Here is a 26,353-nt window from a genome sequence, read left to right on the forward strand (position 1 = left end):
CAAGTCAGTGACCACAGTTGCCAGTGCTGCAACCTCTTCAATACACAGTTTAGATGGCATTACACAACGCATGGTTCAAGAAACATTGCTCAATTGATGAAAAGGCACTGGACTGAATAGCTTTTGGATAATTCCCAGTATTTTAATCTCAGCCCTCGTTCTAAACTGCTGCTTATGGACGAAGAGCAGAAATGGCATTTTGGAAATTGAAATACATACATATACAACTGAACAGGATTGCACTATGATATATCCTATGGTGTGAAACTATATACATATAATAATACATATAACTACTATTATAACTATATTATATTCATATTTCATTTCATAATCCCTAATAAAGTGCTTAATTAAAAATGCAACACTCCCTGGAGTTCGTATTGTGGCAAATAAGGATGTGCAAAGGGATGTGTCCATTGCAGCCATGACATTATAAATATTAAATTTTTACATTCAGCTCTCTCTCAGACCCCACTGCATAGTGATTTTGCTACCAAAAGCAGTGCCGGCACCTTGGCTCAGCTGTACTGCGTAATCATTATTGTGACAGCTCAACTTGCACATGCACCACGGTTCAGTTGCTCGATTTTCAGAGCACATGAATCACCCAATGTCAACAAACAAAACAGAGGGAAACTTTTTTGGTAAATTTCACATTAATTGATTATATATGCAGCACACACCAGTTTTTACTCACTAGCACCCAATTACTCTTGAAGGTGCTTTGACTTCACATGTGGTTAGTGTCACTTCTGCTTTCAAATTGCTTTTAAATGATCACTGATGTTGTTCCTACGTGTGGAGAAATATTTCTGCTTCAAACTAATTCAGGGGCATAATCAATTATGACACTTTTATGAGCTGCCAATTCAAGTTGAGTAAGTTGGTTTACCAGTAGAGAGCTTCTTCATATTATGCGGATTTATATACAAAATAACGCTGAACAGGAAACGAGATTCCCATATGTGTATTGTCTAATAAAGGAAAAAAGCCTATATCCCCATGATGTGGCCACTTTGTGTTTGTGGGAGGTATTCCCACTCACTATACAGCAACTTTTGGATCATCTACCAACATAACACGGGCATTAACAGGGTCAAGTCTAGCTCAGCTGCCAAGGTGGTGTATATGTGTAGTTGGCTCCTGTGTTCTCCAGCCTATCTGGGCACCACATCGCAACACAGGTGACACACAAGCAATGCCAAAATGGCCACCCAGTGAAACAGGAAATGTTTACCCTCTGGAGAAAGCAGGAGGTTGACACCCCCACAACAGGATCATTATAAATAATGGTCTTTGTAGCACTAGCTAGAAGTGTTATCAACACACCTTTGGAAGGGAGGCCCGGGAACCAGAGCTCTGAGTGGTCATGGTGAGCACAGTGGTGATTCCCAGGCCCACTCGAGCAGGAGCGGCATCCATATTGATCCAGAAGGAGACCCAGGACAAGATGACGATAAGGAGACTGGGAATGTACATCTGGATCAGGTAGTAGCCCATTTGTCTCTCCAGATGGAAACGAGCCTCAATACAGGTAAACTTCCCTGGAGACACAACCAAAACACAAACACAAAACAGTTTTGTGAACATGATACAGTATTTTTGGGGAATTTATTTATTAGGGTGTGTTGTTTCTCATCAGGAGCACGACACCCACACCAGCCCAAAGACAAAAAGAAACATATTTCACAAAACAGATTCTATTTTCATGAGAATTTTACTTATTTTATTTCATTTCATTTGGATGCTCAGTGTTGCACAATGTCCCATAATTTTCCTGCTTCTGGTGGAAAAAGCAAATCTCTCACTCTGAGTCTGACCCCTTTGAAAGAGAAGCCAAGTCTTCAAATGCCTAGACAAGTGTTTTAGCAGGTTAGAAAGGGTCTTCCTCTGAAATATGTTTGAAAGTGCTGTTAAAAATCAGCTTGCAGCTAAAATTGGTGATATACATTTCACCATTTTTTAAGCCACCATTATGATGATGATAATTATGATAAATAATAATTAAACCAATTATGCACAATCATATAACCCTCACTTAAAGTTGCATTCCTGGGGTTCTGAAAGATATAGCATCAATCATAGTCATGTCACTTTATCTGTTTCACTAGCCTGCATGTAGTCATGTTTTTATTCTGTTTAAGCTGTTCATGAATGTGCCAGATTGTTACCTTCACCCCATATGTTTTTGTATTATTCCAACCCTGAAGAGTTTTAAAAGTGCAAATATAAGTGTAATGCAATCACTTTCAAAATCTTAGTTTACATTCATAAAGGGGAGATGTCTTTAGCTGGGCAATCCGTCTGCTGTCACTTTCAGCTCTCAGAGAAATAGATTTCTTCAAACTGTCTTGCATTTCACTAGCAGCAGCAGACAGACAACAGCTGCATGAACACGCCCCCGCCAAGAATGTAAGCTAACATATTGAAAGTGGCTACACTGGAATTTTAATCTTAAAATCCTGACAGGAGCCGAATAATTAACAATGAAATATTTACCATTCAGTGATAACACTTAAAAAATTTGGCTGTTTAATCAATCTTTCGGATATGTCCTTCCTTGCTCTAGAAGCAATTTCAGGACTTTTTCAAATGTAAATAATGTTGGCTACCTGTACTTATTTTCATGTCCTATTTAATGCCTTTTTATCCAGATAACCTTAGTTTTTTGTTTTTTTTTCTCGAAAAATAAAGGTTATAAAAAGACACCTCTTCATTAAATAAATGACATTTCTCACTGGGCCACAGGCTTTGATTTCATTTAATTAGCCTCCATCTCTTTAAGACAGATGTCTTCACTGTGACTTTAGATTAAATCAGATTCAGCCATAAAGCATTGCTTTGGAAGAGTACAAGCTGTTTAATCGCTATTGGTTTATCACTGTGATACACTCCAGGGCCTTTAACATGTTGGAAGAGCACTTGTTATTTTTCTTATTACTAAAAATATACTAATGAGTATTACTACTAATAATAACACTACTAGTAGCAGCAGTAATCAGTAGAAAGAAAGTAGATGTTCTGATTACCACATTTATCTGTGGAAAACACTAGCAATCTAATATTAGTGTTACACCAATTACTCCAAAAAGACTAAAAGCACAAAATATAAAAAGTATTAAAAAATATTGTAAACACAAGTGCAGTAGGCACCAGGCCAGGACGTTTTCAATTCATAACTGAATAACATTGAGGAAGATGGCTGGTTAATGCTTTGTTGAGGCTGAGTTGGAAGTCAGCAGAGCACATGCACAGTGGCAGATCACACCGAATGGCAGTGGCTTCAAAACACGACTGCCCTTGAAGACTTCAGCTCGAAGAGGAGAGATGAATGCGAAACCTGAGGGTCCCCACTGGTGTGTACCAGCACAAACCAACCCCATGACAGGCGGGAGCGGCAGATTGCAACGCTCAGCACTTGTCCTTCAGAAAACAGATGCAACATGCCTAGTTATAGCGTGATTCTGAACATGCCAACTTGTCACCTGCACCTATGGTACAGGCAGCTTAACTCTTTGAGAAAGATCCTGGGCCTCGTACAGTATGCAGCATCCAAAACAAGGTTTGGAGTATCACAATATGACAGGAATTGAAGTGCAATTACAAGTTAAAGCCATAAAAACATGGAGAAGCGAAATGTTTAATCTTCTCCTTGTGTTTATCGGGGTCCTTGTCTTGAATGACCTTGGATTGCAAAGTCAGGGACATGTTTACTGCTAGTGATAGGAATGAGGAGGCCTGTGCAACCTCTTACACTGCATTTTGCGTCCACAAGGGAAACACTTTCATGGAAAATTATTGTGCTCTGTGAACATGAAATTCATGTAATCACACCATTAATTTACATTCTTAGCATTTTAGGGCACTTAATTCATAAGAGAAAGATCTAATTTAATCTAAGTCTAATTTGTATATACACTAAATATAAAATATATATTTTCTTTAAAGGAAAATAAATAACCCAGTAATCAGACAATTGAGGAAAGATTTATCTAAAAAGACCACTGTACATTTTTAATTTGCTTTAGAATACAAAATAGTATCAGCACATTTATTTTTCAGCAGTATCATGTGTGAAAATGTTTAGAAAACATATTTAATATATGAATATTAAAATATTAGCTGATAATTTTATAATTTGCTTTTCTGACTGGAAAATAAAGGCATGCTTAATGAAGAATAAGATCCGTTACAGGAAATTGAATTTGCTATTGTGACTGCTTACATATTTATATGTGTACACATTACTTTAGTAATAATTTAGATACATCTACTTATCAGAGTGTTTTTTGTTTGCTTGAATTTGCATCAGGGCCTTTCCTGAAGCCTCAGCAATAGTTAATTGTGAAAAAATTAAGAAAAACAAAATAAATCTGTTCCTGTCCTTTTCTTTTTTTCTCTTTTCTTCCCCCACATCTATTTTAGATGTAAAATAAACTGGCCTTCAGCCCTTTTAAATTTTATCTGGAGTGTAACAAATCCAGACTGGCGAACTCGGCTGGACAGATGGTTTTCAGTTGAGTTGATGAGACCGTGGAAGATGAAGAGAATATGGCTTTAGCATCCCTTTCTCCTGCATTCCTGAATATCCTAAACATTACAAACAGAACAGAAAATGGCCTGCATATTCTCATTATAAGCGAACTGCTCCATGAATAAACAACTGACCTGACTGTAGATAATCCCCGCAACGCGACACACACATACAGACAGACAGACACGTACACTTATGTAAATAAAAGGAGAAAGTGAAGAGGCGAACCTGTGTTGTAGTGCTTGGTGCAGTATCGCAAATCCTTTTCTTCTTTTAAAATAAACTGAGGTAAGGTCAGTCCATCTGCCACCTGCACAGCTCCCTTCTCATCCCATTCAAAGATGAGGTCATTCATGGTGTATCCAACTAGCACAGGGAGACACAGAAAGGTGCAATGTAGAGCCAAAGTAGACATTTTTATTGTTCCATATATGTATACTTTATTTATTTTAATTTTACCAACAGCCGTTCTTTATTAAAACACCATCTGCTTACACAAGTTGGTACGAAACATGAATAGTGCATGGTTGATGTTTGAAAAATAAAACCTTGAAACTATTGGTGAATGAAAGGGTAAGAAATCTATAAATAATTTGAACATTGAGGTGTGTTCAGTCCCTGAAATTTCCATAGCATATTTAAAGGCAGTGTAATGATTTATTATATGTATTAGAACTCTAGTCAGTTGCTATTTATTCATTTTGTATGTTAATTTTATTAAATACGATATTATGTTCATTTACATATTTGAAAAGTGAACTTCTTGTTTATGATTATAAAATTCAACTACATAAAAAAGCAAGCTATTACTCAGTAATAATTAATGTTAGCAACCTTTTGAATATTTAAAATAGTATTATAATGTTGTTTTGTTTATGTCAGTCACAAAGTTGACACCCTAAAATGTCTAAAATAAAATCATATTTTTAAAGACCCTGAAGTAGAGACATGTGTCTTAATTCCATATAAAAAAGAAAAGCTCATTCATAAGCATAATATATGTTCCCATACATCTGTACATTAAATCACTGTTTCATTTATTTTATCACAGGAGAGTTGGCCCCAGACATTCATTTTAGCAAAGGAAAACAAGAAAAACACAAGCATTGGTCGTGTCATTTGAGAAGAAGGGGAAGGAAACAAACGAACAAACAAACAAAAAAAAAAAAGCCACGGTAGACGAAAGCAAATCCCAGTTGAACAGTGTATCTGCTCCAAGCTGCTCTAGTATCATTGCCTTCTACATCATCCTGTCTTTCAGATGAACCGCACATCCATCTCGCACAATGAAATAAATCACCTGGCCCTGCTTTAAGGATAATGGGATACTCACAGCTCTCCAGCTGCATGATACAGGTCTGCACATCCATGGGGAAATTCTTCAGATCCATCGGGCAGGCGAGGATCAGTGTTATTCTGATAACGACAGGTTCATCAGGCAGTTAAGAGCTTATCCAATTAAAAAAAGTATATATACTATAAATACAAAAATGCACTTAATACTCTTTTACTTGCATAACATATATATGGCCCTTTAATGCTGGAGATTTAAATAAAACTGTCAAAACTGTTGAGTTGAGACTTCCTACTCTGGCCTTAAGTAATTAACTGAGAGCATCAATAAAATACATTTATATATTTGATCGGGTAAAACAAACAACACAACAGAACAATAATAATTCGTCTGAACTCCAGTTGTGGCCAACAAGGTACCAGCAAGGAAGGGGTATGTGAGAGATATTGTGCAGCTGACAGATGCTTATACACTCTCACAGTCTCCTGAGATTCAAATAATAGCCCTTTGTTTATTCCCATCGAGAAGGACACATTTATCAGCAATTTAATCTTTTACCAACAACTGCTCCCCTCCACTATATTAGGCCTACTGTATACTCATACAGCAAGACTACAACACTCTGATTTAGATTTGGATTATGCTTGCTAAAGGTCGTGGCTTTCATATTTGCCGCTGCTGCTTTTTATAGATGGTACTAATTCCCCACATTTAAAAAGTTTTCTCATGATGACCGCAATCTAGTATTTACATAATTACACTCTTCATTGCATGTAGGTATAATACTGAAAAAAAGATTAAATAGATTAAAAGCTCAATAATGCCATCTCTTACTATCAGTTTATAATTGCTGTTATTAGACGACAGATTAATTATTTATTTTTCTGCTTTTCTTAAAAAAAAAAAAATAGCAGACAGACTATCACGATTCTGAAACAAAGGGGATGCTCAGCCGGACTGGTTCAATTTCACTTACATGCAGGGCAGTGATAGCATCAATCTGCTTTGGTCAGATAACGTTGTGATTTATAAGCAATTTTCGATCACACCGCGGAGTGTGCCGGGCTCGATTTTAATGGCAGTTCATGGAAAAGAGAAAACTGATCTATGGGGTTTATGCGATACTATCAAGCGCAGAGAATGAAGCACTTATTTTTTTATTTTCTTCTTAAAACTTCACTAGGCGGCGCAGAAAGAATTTTAAAGAGATCACAACTGGTTTGGATTTATTTATATATCTGGGTAGGTTTAGGATTCATAGCCAGTGGAAATGTAAAGTAAACATAGCCAAGTGAGCAGATTCTTTAAATTGCTTTGACTACTTTTATCATTGTATATATTTTGTGATTGAAACACTGCTGGAAAGAAATTGAAAAGCCACCAAACTAATATTTATTCAACAAATGTACACTCTACTAATGAGAAACCTCAGCTGAGGAACATTCTGAAGATTATATGAGACTGATAGTATTTTTCAATTGGTCATTTTATATTTGTGTTCTTTATGTATTTAATTTTGATAAACAAAAAAGCATATTTTCAGTTTTTTACCCATTAGAGTAGAAATGGTCTCTGAACACTTCTCTGTTTATTTCAGGGTCTATCTAATAACGGGAACTTACCTAATACTGTAAAGAACATTTCCATTTTTAGAAATCCGTAGCAGCTTGTTGTCTGTAGTCACCTCATGGAAATTGGCTCCTTTCTCATTGGCAAAAAACAAGTCTGGTTTCCAAATGGAGTCCAACATAGAGGGGTCCAGGTCAAGAGAGTCATCTGGGTATTCACTATAGGCCAATCGGGGGTCATTCCACTGCTGTCTCAGGAAAATATTGACCCTGTAATCCTGAAATGATGAACAAAACAATGGGACAAGACAGTTAGTTTGGAAAGGGTTCCCTAATGGTACACAATGTATGATCCGTATATTTTTCATCTACCAAAATTCAAAAATGTTAAATATAGGGAATATATTTCAAATGTTTTAATCTGTAGTCCACACATTTATGGAAATTAACCTCACCGTGAATTTTGAACATATCAATTACTATATGGATTACAGGCTAAATTATATTATATTTAAATAAACAAAAAAATGCTAATTTACATATATGAAAAATATCTAATCATAAATCATCTGACATAGACTAAAATAATATGTTAGTCCAATAAGGGTTACTCAATTCAGTTAGTTACTTTTGCTATATTTGAGTCATCACTTCTTAATTATATATGTTGTGCATTACAACACAGTTTAGAAAAGAGCCAGACATGTTCTCCAGACAGCTGAACCAAAAAGTGACAAGCACGTTGTGACTGGCTAACTGCGTTGATATATGAATCCCTGCCATGTAAATTATTAAAACTATTCTGAGGAATATGTATATAAGATAATTTCATCTTCTGATAAAGATCACATCACTGTATGGACAATGTTGAACACTATTTAAAAGATCTCCTTTTTTAACTGAACAGCAGAATTAATTGAACGGCTGAAAATGGACGAGGTGACCTTAATGATGGCTATCAACCACATTATCATCTAATCATGCCTCTGACAATTACCAGGAGACAAGCTGTACTTTGTTGATCTCATTAATCTCAAAATATTCAGATAGTATTCCTAAGGTTCACAAGAGAAATATACTTTGGACAAAGCATTCAAGTCATTTCCGATTCAAGGCAGGCATCTATTTGTAACTTTAGGACTATTACTGATAATGACCCATGGATTTTATTACCACATGGTGACTGAAGAAACACACAGCGACACCGCTTTGCAATTACTTGGTTACACACGTTTTCAAACCATACATGAAAAATGGTAGATGGTCGATACCCAAGTCTTATCATCGCATTTCATGTTGAGATATTATTAGCCTGCTAAACTCAAAATTGAAACCATGAAATGTACTTTAGGAACTCAAATTCCACTGAGTGTTTTTGGAGTTCAAGACCATTAGTAGCTAAGTTAGGTCCCAATAGAATGGTTTTAGATTTCCTAATGTACGTGCAGAAATCAGAGTCAACACTGTGGCTATATATAGCTGTGTAGCAAGTCACAATTCATTGTTTTTATTAATTTCCTTAAGAGTTTTCAATTTTTAATTGTAAAGGTATCCCATTTTGTCTAACCACGCTGCATTTGAGATATGGTTCCAGGTACAGTCAGGGGCCTATGAATGAGTACTAGAGCAAAAGGATATTTGGGAACGTCCCATTTTCAGAAACATACACATTCATTGCTTAAACTTTTGTTTCTCTTGCAGGTTGCAGGTAAAACATGTACCTAACAAGCCATTATAAATAGTTTTCTAGGCTTTCTTACAAATTATGGATGAGTCAATGTGAAATATTTATCAAAACCTGGCGACACATACATTCACATTCTTTGCTCCAATTTCCACGACAAAGAGATGGATTGATAACAACGGCTCATAATGTGATTCATGCCAAAGGCCAAAACTGCTCCTGACTGCGATGGATTTGAAAAGTTTGCAGCTCTTGTGACGGGAGAGACTAACTCTGGTGACAAATGACAAGGCTGCTAATTTTCTCCCTCTGAGTCTAGGATTTATGCTTTAGCTCTCGCCCGTCCTCAGGGAAATGAAGGACCAGCAAGCTAATTAAATAGCTGCTTTCTACTCTCCTGGGCCTCATACCTTTAAAACAAGGTAAACAATTAGGACAGCAGAAGGCCAGGGGGATTGCTCAGTCCCAACAGTGTAGTGAGACTGTTAAATCTTTGTTCGCCGAAACATTGTCCCTAGCCGTGCTCCTCAACAGCCCTATAAAAACGAAGGATTTATCGATTTCCTTTTTCCCCCTTCTCTTGTTCCAGAGTGAATGAGAACACTACCAACTCGGATCAATTCCACTAGTTGTAGCGGGGAAAAAGAGTGGAAAATGTGGCATTTGTGCTGCATGAAGTAATTCTGTAGGATGCAGCAGTTTTCAGACAGCTCTGTTGATCCGTAGCATGAAGGCTTGGCATGTCTGGGGCCCTCCTTTCATCTTCGTTTGTGTTGTAGTATTAAACTTGCTCTTGAGTCGGTGTCATTAGGGATATCATATGGCTGCCTTTTCACTTGGACAAGTCCTAGCTGTTCTGTTTTTGTTTTTACTTTCATCACTTCTTACAAATTCTGCTAGTTTTCACAGAAAGTAGGCAAACGTGTGTCTATTAACAAAAGACTCAAATAAATAATTAGAACTGAATCTCTCCATTTCTTTAAATTGCTTTGAACCTTTTAGTCATCGAAAATTAAGGATTATCTTTTACATTTTCCTAAGAAGACACTGTATGGGAAGTACAAATACACACATACTAAATGAAGAGTAATATCACTGGTCCTATACCACCCTAGGTCTTAAATGTCTTAAAAGTCTTTTGATACTGTTAAATAATGTGAGATACAGTTCATTAACTAAGGACAAATGCATATAATCTCATGTGAATTGTGGGAAATGGAATCTGCAGGGAAACAAGTAAGAATTTAAATTAATTTATAAGTCACAACTCTGCATAAAACTATGAAACTCAATTGCTTTTAAAGCGAGGAGCTTATTTTGACAAGCCTGTCTTAATTGCACTGGTTCATTCCATTCCATTGCATTTCAGTTTGTTTGTTCTGCTAGAAACACATGCAACAATTAGAAAACCGCCTACTCCCCTTCTTTTAGCCTTTGCCACCAGTGTGCCTAAGACAGTAAAGACATGGAGAATAAAACAATCAACTGATCTACACTGTATCTGCACCAATGGAAATATAAAAATACTTTTTTCATAATTTTTTTCAAGTTACTCAACCTCCCGTTCAATCATCTAGAGAAGACCTTGAGCGTGTTACCTATTGACCAAAAGTGATAATAAGGAGCTCTAACTGTAATAGGGATTTAAATCAAGGCTTTTTCAGGGTTCAAGTCTTTAACCTCTGCACATCCACCACACACTCCGAATCGATTATTAGAATGGACTCACCATCGTGGTTTCTGCAATGGATCCAAAACTGTTGATAAAGATGTTGCACGTGACATTGACAGGGGGACCTGCGAAAACACACAAAATGAACAAAAATGTATAAAACTGTTGAACCTCATTTGGAGGCTTGTGCAACACTATAAGTCTATGTTGCCCTAGAAAAAAGTTTTTTTAAGTTGTTGGAAAACATACAAATAAATCTCCAGATCTTGCAGTTCAGGTGATCAAATGCAAAACAGTTGTTTCAGTTCTATTGCATTTACATATGACACAATCCTTTTTCATTAGTCTCATCAGATTTGCACAGTCCATCCATATTGCTTGAAAACGACTGGTCTTAGTATTTGTTCACAGCATAGCGAGAAACTGGGAAATGTCTTCAAAACAGTGGAAAAGCTTCATTGAACAGCGGTATCATTACAATCTTCACAGGCACTTTCTAGCCAACTGTTAGATGAATGACTCTCAAGGTTAAAAGCAAGGATGGAGGGTAAGATATCTGTCCATTTGTATAACTTCCATATATTATAATGCTGTTGGTGCAACTGCAAAATGTCAATGCAAAAACAACAACAACAGCAAAACGACTTTGAATGAAATCTGAGAAGCATGGGGTCATTCCATTTACCCGGCGGTCCTTGTCACAAAATATTGTACCAATAGTAGCAAAAATACCATATGACTAGTTTGAAACCAAACCGCTGATCAAGATCAAAAGCCGCCCCGATGACATCGATAAGAACTAAAACACTGAATTCTTATTACAACTTGATTCTGCAAAAGAATGAGAACAGATTTAATGACAACAATATTCGATATAGTTTTATTGTAGCTGTGCATTAGTAATGGAGACAGTCATTATTTATTGTTTCTTTGTGTGTGTGTTTGTTTTTGTTTTTTACCGTATGAGAAGAACCCATGGAATTCTGTGTTGCTTAATTACAGTTAAACATCTGAAAAAAAACATTCCATAATAGGGGAAATGAGCTGGAGTTTGAAAAAGTAGTTACAGTGGACATGCGTATTTAATCTCAAAATCACCTCGTTCTTAATTAAAATAACATGTTGAGCACGAAAAAGAAACCAATTTCTGAATCCCACAAGTCATGACTCGTTTCTTTACAGGAATATCGATGCTCTGTGCTTGAGCTTGAGATGGAAGGTTTTCTACGCAGAGAAGTTCGGATTCTGGGGCTGCACCTTGTATACGTATTGAAAATAGCTCAATCCTACTGGGTATTCTTGATTAAGTGCAGTGCATACCTCTCCATTGTTACTGCAGGATGAGATCACGTAAAGGTGCTGAATAAGTAGAACTTGGCCACTTGCTCACAATAGTACAGAACAGAAAGCTTCTGGTGACAGTCACAGAGAAGCAAAATCAGTCATGCAAGATTCTATTAGACGGCACCGAGAAACAAAATTCAGCAACATAAACCAAACGGAGCTATTTTACAATAATAGCAAAAACTGCGCTGTTCAGAGAGTTAGCAGGCCATGAAAAATGTAATTTCAATGCCTGTATAAAATACATATTTCAATACCTGAAAGACACAACGAATGTGACATTTATTTGAAAAAGTAATGGTTCATATATACTGTACACATACTCAGACAATTTCTCTATATTAAGAAGACACTTGAGTTTCAGTGAAGTAAGACAAGAAGAGAAAACATTAAAAAGGACCCCCTGTCCCTGCAGCTGTTCTTTTCATAGATTTTTGTTTCGCTGCAAAATTCCAAATAAAATGGTCTGGCAGGGATTTAAATACATTTAAAAATGTTTATTTTTAATGTAATAACATATTGACCAGACAATTATGATTACGGAGACAAATTGCTCAGGCTATTTCACATCTGTAAAGAATGTAAAGAATAGAAGGGAAAGAAAATATAGAGATAGCAGCTATCCAAATCTTTTCAATACACGAATGGGACTCCCAGCATTGCTTTGTTTCTATTATTTTAAGGCTGCTTCCTTCAGAGGCTAAATTAATATCATAATTTGTCTTTTACTGACATTCCTTGCAGTGTGTGACGCAAAACAAGGGAAATCGAATGTCCTCTCGCCCACTGCGGCTCACTTCGCATTTTTGCTATAATAAAACAGAAAAAAAAGGAAAACGACAGAGCTCATTAGCTGCCGTCGCAGGGTGACTCATCACATGAAAATCAGTTCACTTTTGTGTTTACGCCACACAGCCCAGCGCCAGACAACAAAACCATCGTAAAGGATGTGGAGGGTTTCAAAGGGGACATTTCTCCGTTATAAATACATCAGTCTGTCTTCTCAAATAATATCTTAATTGTTCAGCTATGTCTATTGCCGGAGAATACATTGATCTAATATGTTCGGGTTTGACTTGTTACTGCTTAAGCCATCCAGAAGGTAGTAATTGGGTTTTCAGAAGCACCAGTGCGGTGATACCAATCTCATTTTATTTATAGACTCTGCAGGGAATTTTATTTCCCTATGGTGAGGTCTACATTATATCTGTATATATATATATATATATATATATGTTTTAAACGTCTACACAAAAATATTAGTTTTCTAATAGACAATAGAATCAGTCAATTTAATCAAAATACACACTTTTCACGTTTTACAGTGCAGTAAACATAGAAACAAGTAACACTAGACATACAGACATACCACCAATATTCAACTTGATACATCTGTTGACAGATTTTTCATACTTTCATTTTTGTTAAAGCTGAATTTCGGGTCTCCAGATGTTAAAATCACTGGTATGCAAAAACAGTATTTTTTCGCCTATGTGTAAATGTACTATTAATACCTTATTTTATTAATTGCATATGGTACCTTATTAAGTTGTCTACAATATATAACACATTCATTTGCATTAGGATGTATGCTTATTTCATGAGTTCATGTGGTCAGCATACACACATTTAAGTACTGAAATGAATATGATTGATAGGCTTAATATTTCAGAACCTAATCCACAAGTTAATTGATAATGGATAAATTAATAACACACACACATGTATATATATATATATATATATATATATATATATATATATATATATATATATGTGTGTGTGTGTCTGTGTTTTAAGGGCTTTATTGTGGTGCTGTAAAAACTGCAATTGCTTAAAATGCATTATCTCTGTGTCAGAGAATTCGCAATATAAATTTTAAATAAAATAAACACTGCACTGCAGTTTTACACACAGTTTAGCGTTCTATACCTCTGGTGCAAGATCAACACTGAGCAATAGCCCAGGTATCACAGCCCCCATTCCCCCAGTGCCCTGCACTTTATTATTTGCATTCTGTTTCTGTTTACGATTCAATATCCAACTCCTCCAACTGGTGCATTCTAATGACTCTCTGTTTTAATGTGAAGTGGAAATTGATTTATTGTGAAACAGAGGGCCCGAGATGTAGCCTGGAGAAGGGGAGGGGGTGGGGGTGGGGAGGGGGTGGGGGTGGGGAGGGGGCGGGGGGCAGAATTCCATGAAATAAATCAGAAATTAAATTATATTGAATACATTTACAATGCAGCTGCCTTCAGCACAACTACAATGACTCTCAGGCATTAAATATTTATGCCATTCTGTCGGTATCTATAAGGCGATGCCAAAGTCGTTTCTCCTTTTATTGCACTGATATATATTCCACACATGCACAGAGAAGTAAAATTAATTTTACACCTACAAGCAGGGGTGAAGGGGTATGGCAACCGTTAACCCTTCGGATTCCTAAACTGCAGGTTTTTATTTTTTAATCCGTAGTCTGGAATAGCTATCATGCTTCATCAGCAAAACCTATTTCCTTTCTTTTCTTTTTTTGATGAATTACAAACTAGTGAATGATGATGGATGGCCAACATTAGATCCCCAAGTCCTCTATTTATTGGGCACAGCAGTGACGCCAGTTCTCCTGCGCACTGCAGCACTAATTTGCCTAAACGTGGACATGATTGCAAACGACCAGGAAAGCAATCCGAGCACACAAATCACATTCGCAAGGTTCAAAGATCTTTCATCTCATTTTGCGTTTCATTTGATTTGACGAAACCTCTCTGTACAAATGAACTACAATTCTCTGTGTCAAGCCGTTAACAAAGAATTGAGGCTGAAATGTATACTGCAAGGATTTCATGGTGACCTTCAAGGACAAAAGTGACTAAGATTATCCTGTATAAATTATCATTTTACAACAAAGGCATTTCGTTCAACACTCATCCCTTTGCCGAGAATGCAAAAGTTGTGCAAATATGTTGTACATATACAGCAGCCTCCAGATGAATCTGTGCATTTAAGTGTAAGTAACAGTTGAGTTGAGTAACAGCAGGTGTTCATTCTGAATTTCTACGATACAAATCAAAATGTAATGAATTGTAGAACCGTCAACATTATAGGTCACACTTTACAATAAGGTAACGTAATTCCTCATTAATGAATATGTGAATACCACGGGATAAACACATGAATATGCACTTCATCTGAGTTCTTATGTTAATCACATATATAACAGGGTCAGGGTTTGGGTTCAGAACTCAGCTGATGGTCATGATGTATTGATGTTTAAATCTTATGGTATTCATATATTAATTCATGAGGAATTACGGTACTTTATTGTAAAATGTTACCATATTATATTCATCAATAGCCCTCCATCTGCCAAAAATAATATAGATACATACATAATAAATATTATAAATAATAATTGTAGCAATGTTATTATTATTAAATATTATGTCTTATTGAAAAGATTCCACTAGAATTAACTGCAGTGTGCAGACAGCTAAACATCCAGCAACACAGGCTTCACAAAATGAATGTATTTGAGTGAAAACTAAAAAATGAAAAAAAAAGGCAAATGGTCTGCAAGGGTCAATAGCTTTGATCATTCCTTTAGGGACTGCAATCACTGTAAGTGGAAGAGCAGAACATTAAGCCTTTACAGCCACTCACTGTGCTGATGTAATGCTCATGTCAGCATACAATGACTGCACATTCTGTAGGTGCATATAAGATGTAACGAATACTAACCTTCCAGTTCATAACCAAAACGGGGCTGCTGCTGCTGGGGAATACGGTCATTGCTCTGAGCTCTCAGTCATGAACGAACGTGGGCCTTAGCAATACAGAGACCTACAAAATACACTCATTTGCGGTGTACTGACAAGAGGTGGACAAGTCTATTTCTGTCACGCGTGTACATCTGGAACAGTAACCAGAGCTGACAAGCAAATGGAGAAGAAAAATGGACCCAGTTATTCATATACCCGTTTGACAAAGAAATTAGTCGGATCAAAAACAGAGATTAATAGATTATAAAACAAAATTTAATTTAATCTATTCAAAACAGATCAACGTGCCTTTACCAGTGGAGCAAAATTCTAGGTTGAGCTTCATTCCAACAAAAACAAATAGCGTGGAGCACCTCAGCAAAACCTTTACAAAAATAATAATAATTTATGAAGCACTTCCTCTGCCATTTGGTTTTAGGTCACATGTCAACTGTGATAATATCTGAATTTGAAATCACAATAACATGCAATAACTTACAACTTTAACTGTAAGGTGAACTCTATTAAAATTCAACCAGGGTATGATACTGGTTGCGTGAATAGACACAACAGCCGCATCCACTGACAGCCGCAGTCTGAGCCACCGAGATGCCAGTGTCATACGTCTATACGTAATGGCAGCCCCTTAAATTACCAAGCTCTCTTCCTGCCCCTCAGGCTATTGGTGACTGATAGGAGAACATGACAGCATTGGAGGACTGTGACTCGAGAAAGACATTGATCAATACAAGGTCCAGAGCAAATAACTTGGGGGAAAAGGTAACAGTGACTGCAGTTTGGTTCCAGGGAATTTAAAGACATGCTTTCACATAATAAAGTGCCTAATGAGTGCCTACGAAATGGTTTTTGTATATATGGATGACACACATATGTTGTTTCTCTCCATGTAGCATTGTGACATTGTGAAATGAAGCAGGGTGAATTCCATTAATGAAAACTGGTTCATAAACGCTTATTTACTTGAAACCACAGCACCATGTATTTGTGTATGCTGCTGTTCCACGTCTGTAAAAAGCCCAGCAAGTCACTCTCCCAAACTCCAATTAAAAAGAATGAAAAATAACCCCAGTACCGTTAGGAGAAATAAGCTCTGCACATTTTGGAATCAGAATGAAAAACAAATATGCCCCATAGTAGTTTCATATATCTAATGGTATGTGGCTGACAAAAATTTCCTTATATCTGAATGTTTAATAATGAGTTGACCCAAGTGTATCTCTCCATTTAGCCATCCAGCAAACATAACAGCCTATTAATAGTGCATTCTGTTCCTTTCTCTCTGTCCTTCTTTCTTTATTTATTTTTTCCATGGGCATGTGCAAATCCTGGAGGCAGTAGTTTCATTAGCAGTGAGAAGACATTAAACTGCAGCCGTGGAATTCATGCCCCGGTATGAACATTGCACTTTATATTTTCAAGATTTTAAACTAATGCCAGTCATTTACGCTTTGATGATCATTACAGACAAATTGGTGTAAATTTGCTTTAAGAGCCCTGGCATCTTAATAAAAAATGGGTCGAGGAGACACAATTCGGAATGCTTGTACATTTCAAAAAGCTCAAAGAGCATCCTGTTTCTGTTGACCATTTAATACCGCACTGTTGATTGGATCCAAAACGTGCTCATGGTTCAGTCGGTAAAAGTGCAGACTGAGCCCTATGAGCTGAGGTTCGATCCCAGCTCATGTCATTAGCCGATTGCCCGATTAGCCGATTTGCGGAGATGGGGTGTGTTAAATTGGCAGGGCTTCGAGGATGGCCAGGATTGGAGGAACCTGGTTGTACCTCCTTACCCTCCACTGTTGAAGGTGCTGGGAGTCATGGCAACAAGCTTATGCATTAACTTTTTGGGCATTTGGAAGCTGGGGGGAGGGGGGGTTAAATACACAATAATAAATGGTGATTCCAAAACATTTTTTTTTTTTAAATCAACCACATTTGTGAAATACCATGATATAAATTCTCAGACCACACAATTATTTCTCATCAACCTCTTGGTCTTTCTACTGAGATAAAAATTATATATATATATATATATATATATATATATATATATATATATTTAAAATAACATCAACCCCCATCATGAAAGTCACGTTATTATTAAAATTTCACAATCTTCTTCTCATGATTATCACCATTTTCCCATATTTCTCTTGGCGTTAATTTGGCTTTCCGTAGAATGGTTTTCACTGTGAAAATGTGCTTGATAAAACAACCAAATTGCTTGATTTTGCTTTTTAGTCTGTCTTATGCTGGGTTTTGATTCGCAAGCTTGAGCGTTTCCCGCCCCCCCACCTTCCTTTATGTTGTCAGATGGCTCCAGCTGGGACTGGGATTCCTTTCATATGGTCTTTGCCACAGACTGCTCTTATTTTATTTTCTGTCAGCTGTCCATGAACATCATCAGACACTTCCTAATGTGTATGTCTATTTTCATATAATCAAACACATTTTGTTTTGATTGTTCAGAGATAGTTTTAGTGGAACCTTCCTTTCTTTTTTTATTGTCATGATCCTCATCATTTAGGACATATGTGCATACTGACTTGCCTAATGTCGATTTGTATCTTATTTATTTTTTGATGCATTTCTATTTACCAGAAGCTGATGTCTATATTTGCATTATTCTTGTGAAAGTTCTGGCTACAGCAGAAGTCTGGAGAAATACCACTAAAAGTACTGTGAAATCAACACTGTTGCAGGAACCAAATGTGATGACTTGTCAACAGCAGACAAAGAACAGTTAGTCAACATTAAGACTATAAATGAGCGCATTGGTTCTGAGTCACTGACAAGACAAGAAAATTATTTACGGACATGATTCAATTTGTAAGCTTCTCTCATTAGCAATGCTTAGATGATGCTTATATGTAAAACAATGAATCCCTAACTTTGTAATGAAACAGTAACTTGTTTCCTTAAGTCTTTTACTGGAAAGCTTGCTGTTTGGTTTTAATGTTAGATACAGTCATGTAACCTAAAGCAGAGCAGTAAGGCTTCTTTTGTATGTAATTTTCTCAGTGAACATGCCAAGGGCGATTATTTTTTTAAAGTTCATTGCTGTGTAAAGGTTGAGAAGCCTGCCGGGGACGCATCAAGAAAAACTCATCAGCACGATCCCACGAATCCTCATCTGAAAGCACTAAAGGCTCTGACTGACAATTTCTCCTGGCTCCACATTCATCAAATCTATACTCCCGTTGTGCAAGGCATCTAGCGTATGTTGCTTAATGAATCCAAATAATACTGCTCTAATCAAAATTTACAACAAGTGCTGAAACAAGCACCAAGACTACCTAAATCATGTTGTTTGACCTGTGTGTTTTGCTGAAGGAGTGCTTTTGGAAACTGACCATTCAGCTTGCTACTGGCCAAACGGCAGACTTGACTGCAGTGATTAAGTGTATAATCCGACAGCACAGATAGATCTTTCATCTGGAACTGGGGGGGGGGGTGGTGTCTCGCTGGAGAGAAATCGCTGCTTGAGTTTCACAGAACAGTGTGAAGCTCAAAATCACTGAAGATCGAAAAGGAAATTGAGTTTCTTTTTCCTCGTTTTCCTTTTCAATTAAAATTCTGTATAAGCAGAGAAAAAGACAAATTACCATTTAAAAAAGCATAATTATCATATTAGATTTTGAGTTTCTGAAATTGAACACCTCTGTCTTTATAGAAAGTGATGCTTATTCACATTTGGCTAGCTGCTATATAATAATAATAATAATAATAATAATAATAATAATAATAATAATAATAATAATAGATATTTTAATTCAAAATGATATACAAGTGTTTGTGGGGGGATCCCTTCATGTACTTGGTTCTGGCATTCTGCATCAGCAGGCCACTATATAACCAATAAGGCAATCAGAAAATGATTTAAGTAAATCAGACTGGGATTTTAGGTTTTCTCTTGCAAGAGTCTACTCTTGTAAATAGTGCTTTGGGGACTTAAATGATCAAAAATAGTCAGGACCTTTTACTATATACTAGGAACTCCTACAACACAGAGTCCCTTGTCACAATACTGGGTCACTGATTTATTTATGTCTTATCCAGAGATAAGGGTGTTACTTACTTGTCCACCACAGCACTTTCAGTAGCAACCTAATTTTACTTAGAGGTTCGCCATCCCACTACTGAACCGACACTTGCATACTTTGTTTTTGGAAGATCGAAAAAATGGTGTGATATTAAAGCACCTCCTGCAAAATATTCTGAAGGACACTTTTTCTGAAAGATTTTACAATTTCTGTATTACTCTGGGCTATAGGTTGTGGTTAGCCAAACAAAATCAAAAGGAAAAATGTATTTTACCAAGAGCTACAAAAAGACAAAAATCATCTCTTGCCATCTGCCGGTATTGCAAGAGTTCAAGGGAAAGAAATGCCTTGAAGGTAAAGCATGAATCATCTGTTCCACTCAGTGGCTCAAAGTCCCTCTCAGGTGAGAGACACAATGAGAATGAGGCTTTCCATCCATGGTATGATTTCTGTGATTGGACAAAGAGAACTTTGTCAAACTTTAGAAACAACTGCTTGGCAACTAGCTAATCTGTCTGTGGAATCTATGAATACATAACAGCTGCCATATTAACCGGACAGTACGCTAACATTTCTATAGTTAATACAACAGTTGTAAAGAAATCAGTAAAATCAGTCGAAAATTGCATGGAATTTATATACAATTTATATTAAATGTGAAGATCTGAAAATTAATTTAGACTTTTGCCATATAAGATGTCCCTCTGAAAACCATGTATAAGGAAGCATAACAGAAAGATAATACATTAACGGATATCTGCAACGTCTTTAATTTTTTTTACTTACAGTTCATTATTATTAAAATATATGTATTGATCCTATGCTTTGTTAAACTGATTTCATTTTTATTTGCTATGTCATTCTGAACATTAAACAGGGATGCTTGTTAATGGAAAAATATGTTTGATTTATCTATCTTTTGATTTACGTCTTTTATTACGTATTCTGACCAGCAGATACAATTGTTTTAATAGAGGGCAGCTCTTTTTAGTAGCAAGGGATGTATACAGTATAAACACAGATATTCAATGTAATAAAACTTACTGGAAAACACATTCTATTGACAAGAAACCGTGCACTTATATATATTATACGCTGCTGTTGGGGGTTATTGCTTTGAGTCCTTATCACTCACGGGTTTAAGATCATACTACTTGAAAGACACTCAAGATGGTATTAATCATCAACATCCTTGGTCGACATTTTAATAGAATGAAACCCATTATTGTCCAAGACAAGAGTAGCCACTCTATTAGGTACACAAACCTAGTAGTGAGTTTTTCCCAGTTTTACCCTCAGAACAGCCTGAATTATTTGCGGTATGAACGTGTCGGTGTCGAAAGCACTCCGCAGGAATGCTGGCCCATGTCAACTTCATTGTTTCCCACAGCTGTTTCAAGTTGTTTTCTGGTGGATCTCTACTCCAAATAGCTTGTTTAATCTGGTGACAGGGCAGGCCACTGTAGTGAGCGGAATTCACTGTCACAATCATGAACCATTCCTGGACAATTCCTGGAACATTATCCTGCTTAAAGAACCCATTCAAAGAAGGATACACTGCTACCATGGAAGAATGCACCTGATCGGCAATGATGTTCAGATATCCTGTGGCATGCTAATGTTGCTCCAGTCTTATCAAGGGACCCAATGGGTGCCACAACGGGTAGGACTTGGTTAGGTTATCATCTGTCATACCCCATCCGTGACAAGGTACGACAAGTTGTGCGCTCTGATACGCCTCTTTCGGCACCCCTGTTGTGCTCAGCTGTTTTTTTGACTGACTGGAGCCCGTCCGTTACTCTGTACAAGGCGTGTCAGCCTCTGTCGGCCTCTTTCATCAACAAGCTGTTTCCAACCACAGGACCGCTGTGGGCTGGATGTTTTTTGGGTGGTGGATCATTCTCGATACACCCTTGACACTGTTGTTCGTGAAAACCCCAACTGGGTTGTGGTTGCTGACATACTCATAGCGGTGTGTTGGTGCTAACTACCATGCCCAATTCAAAGTCACTTAAATCTTTTGTCTTGCAGATTTTCCCTCTGAATTGCACACACACAGAATCCCTAGCTACCTGCCTACCTGCTTTAAATAGCATAGTCTGAACATGTGATGTCATTGAAAGGAAAGATGTACCTAATAAAGTGTCTGGTTACAAACAGAAATGTTAAAATCATAATCCTATCATCATTATTATTATTATTACTATTATTATTAATAATAATAATAGTAATAATATTTATATTATTTGTGTTTTTGTATAATGGTAGGAACTCTTTTTTTTTGGTTTGTTTATTTGTTTTGTTAATATTTGTCAAGTAACACATTTGCAGATAAAAAACAATTAAATTCACTTTTCTTATTATAATTCCTCACTTGAGTGGATCTGCAATGTGGCTATTAGCTCAGGCAACACTGAGAGCTCTCAGCCATCAAAAGAAACTCTGCTAGCAGGTGTTGAGACATTCACTACTGAATTGGTTTTAATTTTTGACAGGCTTTATGACTGAGTTTTGAAGGTACAGTTTGTTCCGTTGGAACTTTCCTTTTCTTGGCAAATACATTTAAAATCTCATTCAGCAGACTCAAGTGAGAAGTATTAGTGACTAAAATGCAAATAATGCTTTGAAATGAATAAATATAAAAATGTATCCAGTGGCTTATAAATAAATGTGTGTGCGTGTGTGCGTGTGTGTGTGTGTGTGTAAGTCTCAGGCGAACAAAAATGCTGACAGTGTAAAGACGCATATCTTCACCAAGCCAGAATGCATTCTTCTTTCCTTTCTTCTACCTTAATTAATCTTTCCTGCTTAAAGCAAACACCTGGTACATTGGATTTAATGCATACACTTAGGCCTGAAAACCATTCATATTTCTGTAGACATTAATGCTGTAGATTAAATTAAATGCTAAACACACAGACACATAGTAACCTGCACCATTCCCTGCTTATTCCTTGAGTGAGAAAGGTATAATTGAATCCCTCCTATGAGCTAATAAACTCTAAGGCTATCAGCCAAAGTGTTAATTTCTTCCAGCCTTTTTCTTTTTTCCCTTAATCAGACTGGGCTCCCCGCTGCACCAATTTACTAGCACATTCCATTATAAATGAAAAAGAAAGTACCTTTCTTGTGAGAAGCTTCTGATTTGGAGCTCTGTGGGTCTAATAAAGAAAAGATTAGGATTAAACACATCATATTCTAATAGCAAGTATTTATCTGGTGAATACATTCTTGAAGCGGAAACACATCATCTTGTTTTTGTTTTTGTTTTTTTGTATTTTAAAGCATGGCTAAATTCTTTAACATTATACCTGGCAAAACTGTGTGGCAGGGCGGATCAAGGGCTATAACATACGGTAGGCAATAGCGGGCGGGGGGTCAAGGGAAGGATGCACGTTGTTATTCTTTTCAGAAATGCTACAGCGGGCAGGAAAGGGAGGCAATGCACACTGGTAAATGAAAGTTTAAGAGGGGGGTGGGGGAGGCATTGCGATGCAGATTTGTTCATGGGGTTGCAGAAAATGGGCAGAAGGTAGGTGAGCATAATGCAATACATCATATATGCAAAGACTACATATCAATCTGGCTGCACTTAAATATGCGTGACATCATTTCAAAAATGCAAGATGCGTGGAAAGAGCCCGGAAGCGTGACTTTTTCTCTCAAGTTTTGACAACTGGCAGGTGTGTGACATGCCCCTCAAATTTTCAATTGCTCAGGAAAAAACAACAAATGTATTAAATATTCAAAAGAAATCCCAGAAAATGATACACTTCTTTTCTTCAATAAATTCAAGTTAAATGTTTGCCAATTGGGTTGCAGAGATAGAGAAACTGTTTTGGTCACTGTGCATACAAAGGACATGGGAACGGTGAGCTCCCAAAATCGCAGAGCATGAAGTGATATAATTGAAAAGATAAAACTTGGTGACTACAAATATGATAAAAGGAAATTGCTTGGAGAATGATGCAGAATTGAATTGCTGAAATTGACTTTTTTTCTTCATCTATATATGACTCTAAACTAATAAGCATCTGATTGTTTAACAAGTTAGTGTAAATGTAAAATCCAATTACTTATTACTAGATCATGAGAGGGGAATGTTGTCTTCCTATAATTTGAAACAAAATTCTGTGAACACTATGATGATCTAACCACTTGATGTCTATTTTACAAATATGCTGACAAAATAATATGAAACATCTTACTTTTTTTTACCTTTTTCAATTTAAAATACATATTCTCTATTTACATACAAAGACAGTAATTACATTTAAATCGGTTGTAGTTTTATTGTAGTTTCTGATTTGTTTTTAAGGAAAAGGTTTTGTTTGTTTTTTGTCAGGTAGTACAGTACATAACATTCATGAATTCTTGCTTTAAAAACTCTAATATGGGTTAAATATATAAAGCATCAAAGATCTATGAGACTAAAATACTAAAAGCAGGTCACATTTACAAAGTGTACATTTTATTTAGGTGTGCTATGTATTCTTATGTAACAATTTCATAGTTTACATTTAAGGCTTAATATATTGCATCTTATTTTTATTTTTTGTAGGAATCATTAATTACACTATTTCTAAAATCATTACTTTAGCAACAAAGTGAGTATCATGTTAGCACAAAAAGCAAAAGCAAATATTAAGTGTAAGTAATATAAATGGTTTATACTTAATTCTGTATAGCAACATACGATTCTGTTAAATTGACTTAAATTGCATTAAATTGACAACAGCTGCAATGGATTTCACAATTCTAAACAGAAAATACCTAAATTATTTTTGTCCTCATATTTCGGAAATGTTTTTATCATGACTAAAACGGTATGTAAAGTGAAACAAGCTTTTGGAGTTAAAGTATTTGTTTGATGATTTTTAACCTTTAATTCAAATAAGCAAATTGATAAATCCACAGAAGATCATAGTAACACACTGTCAGTTTTGACAAATGGCCTGACTTTGTAAATACCATGGTTCTGATTAGGGATGTGCAATAGTATTCTTGGAGGTTGTCAGAGGTTACATTCAGAGAATTATATACAAAGCCATATCTTATTTTGAGTGACTGCATGGTAAAATGGCAGAAACTCTTATATTGGGTTTTTCAATTTGTGTCTTCTATCCTTTAATGGTCTTCAGTAATGTTTTTTATGGACCATATTTCAATTCAGATATTTCATAGACTTTCCTATTAATGTTGTATAAATACCTGTGCTTTTATAATCAAATACAAAAGAAAGAGTGTTAATAATGTATTTGACACAAAACAGATTAGATACAAGGATGAGTAGGGTAGTTAAGAATAATTATATTAGGGTGAACCTAATTTGATTTAGGGTTCTGGTCAGCTACAGAACATTTCTTAAATGGTCTCCTGTGAGGAACTGTGGAGAAACTCGTATCTATCTTAATTAAAAGTTCAAAAAATAACAAACAAGAAAGGATGCTACAAATAAAAAGGATACATTTGATTGCTTATGCACTTTTTTCTCCTGATAGAATCAAATCTATTGAGCATCAGAAACGCTTACACATTCAATGCAACATCAACATCCAAAATGCATGATATATCACATAAACATGTTTTGGTTCTGGTTTGAAACACATGTATTGTATATCAACACATAAACTGTAGTAAACTGTATACTGAGCAAGATCCATTACAATATTTTACACTTTGGTATTTACTTATGATCATAATATGCATAAGCTTGCACAACAAATACTCAAGAGTTCAACACTTCTTTGGCTAAACTGATCAAGTCTGAAATATGTCAATCAATCAGTCAGATCTACAAGAAATTATCCTCCATTCTTATTTTCTGGGATTTTGTGACATGAGCTAGAAACTTTACAACACATCTCATTCTTTGTGAAATGAATCGACAGATATGATTTCAATTGACACTAGATTTTATCTCACAATTTAAGCTCTGTTCTTCCTCGGCCATTATCTTATTGATAGCCAATTAGGACAAATCCTTAAAATCAATCCACTTTACATCCACGATAGGTAAATTAAAGTTTTATTCACAGCATACCCTGCCCGGCTTCCAAACAGTGAAATACAAAGTGCAATACAATTCAAGCCTTAGTCAGCTGATTTTATATATCAAGGAAAGCTATGCAGTCTACCGCAACACTTCCAACAATGTTACACATGGAACAATTTCTAGGTGCTGAACAACCTAGAATGTGATCCATAAACACCACTACCTATGAAGAATTACATTCTCTGAAACTGAATATTTACAAAAGCATTTGAGGCAATCTCCTCTGTCTTCTGCGTATGGGAAGCTGTTGCCGTCACGAGGTGAAGGGCATATGGCCGACTCACTCACTTATCTTCCCCTCCTTTAGTTATGGAATTGCCAATTATTATTCCATTAAACTGGCCAGTTGCCTCCCAGCACAGCCCTCAGAG

At 36.3% G+C, this 26,353-nt stretch overlaps 1 protein-coding gene across 1 annotated transcript in view; it reads right to left on the bottom strand.

The window, feature by feature from the left end:
- glra1 (glycine receptor, alpha 1) overlaps positions 1-26,353 on the bottom strand; it is a 51,085-nt gene that overhangs the window by 11,803 nt on the left and 12,929 nt on the right. The window contains exons 3-8 of the mRNA XM_066716628.1: positions 23,050-23,088; positions 10,813-10,880; positions 7,454-7,677; positions 5,871-5,953; positions 4,766-4,903; positions 1,333-1,547 (exon numbers count right to left, since the gene is read on the bottom strand). Coding sequence (XP_066572725.1) covers positions 1,333-1,547; positions 4,766-4,903; positions 5,871-5,953; positions 7,454-7,677; positions 10,813-10,880; positions 23,050-23,088 — 767 coding nt within the window. The remainder of the gene's footprint in view (positions 1-1,332; positions 1,548-4,765; positions 4,904-5,870; positions 5,954-7,453; positions 7,678-10,812; positions 10,881-23,049; positions 23,089-26,353) is intronic.

Source organism: Amia ocellicauda, chromosome 11, assembly GCF_036373705.1.
Source record: "Amia ocellicauda isolate fAmiCal2 chromosome 11, fAmiCal2.hap1, whole genome shotgun sequence".
Taxonomy (NCBI): Eukaryota; Metazoa; Chordata; class Actinopteri; order Amiiformes; family Amiidae; genus Amia; species Amia ocellicauda.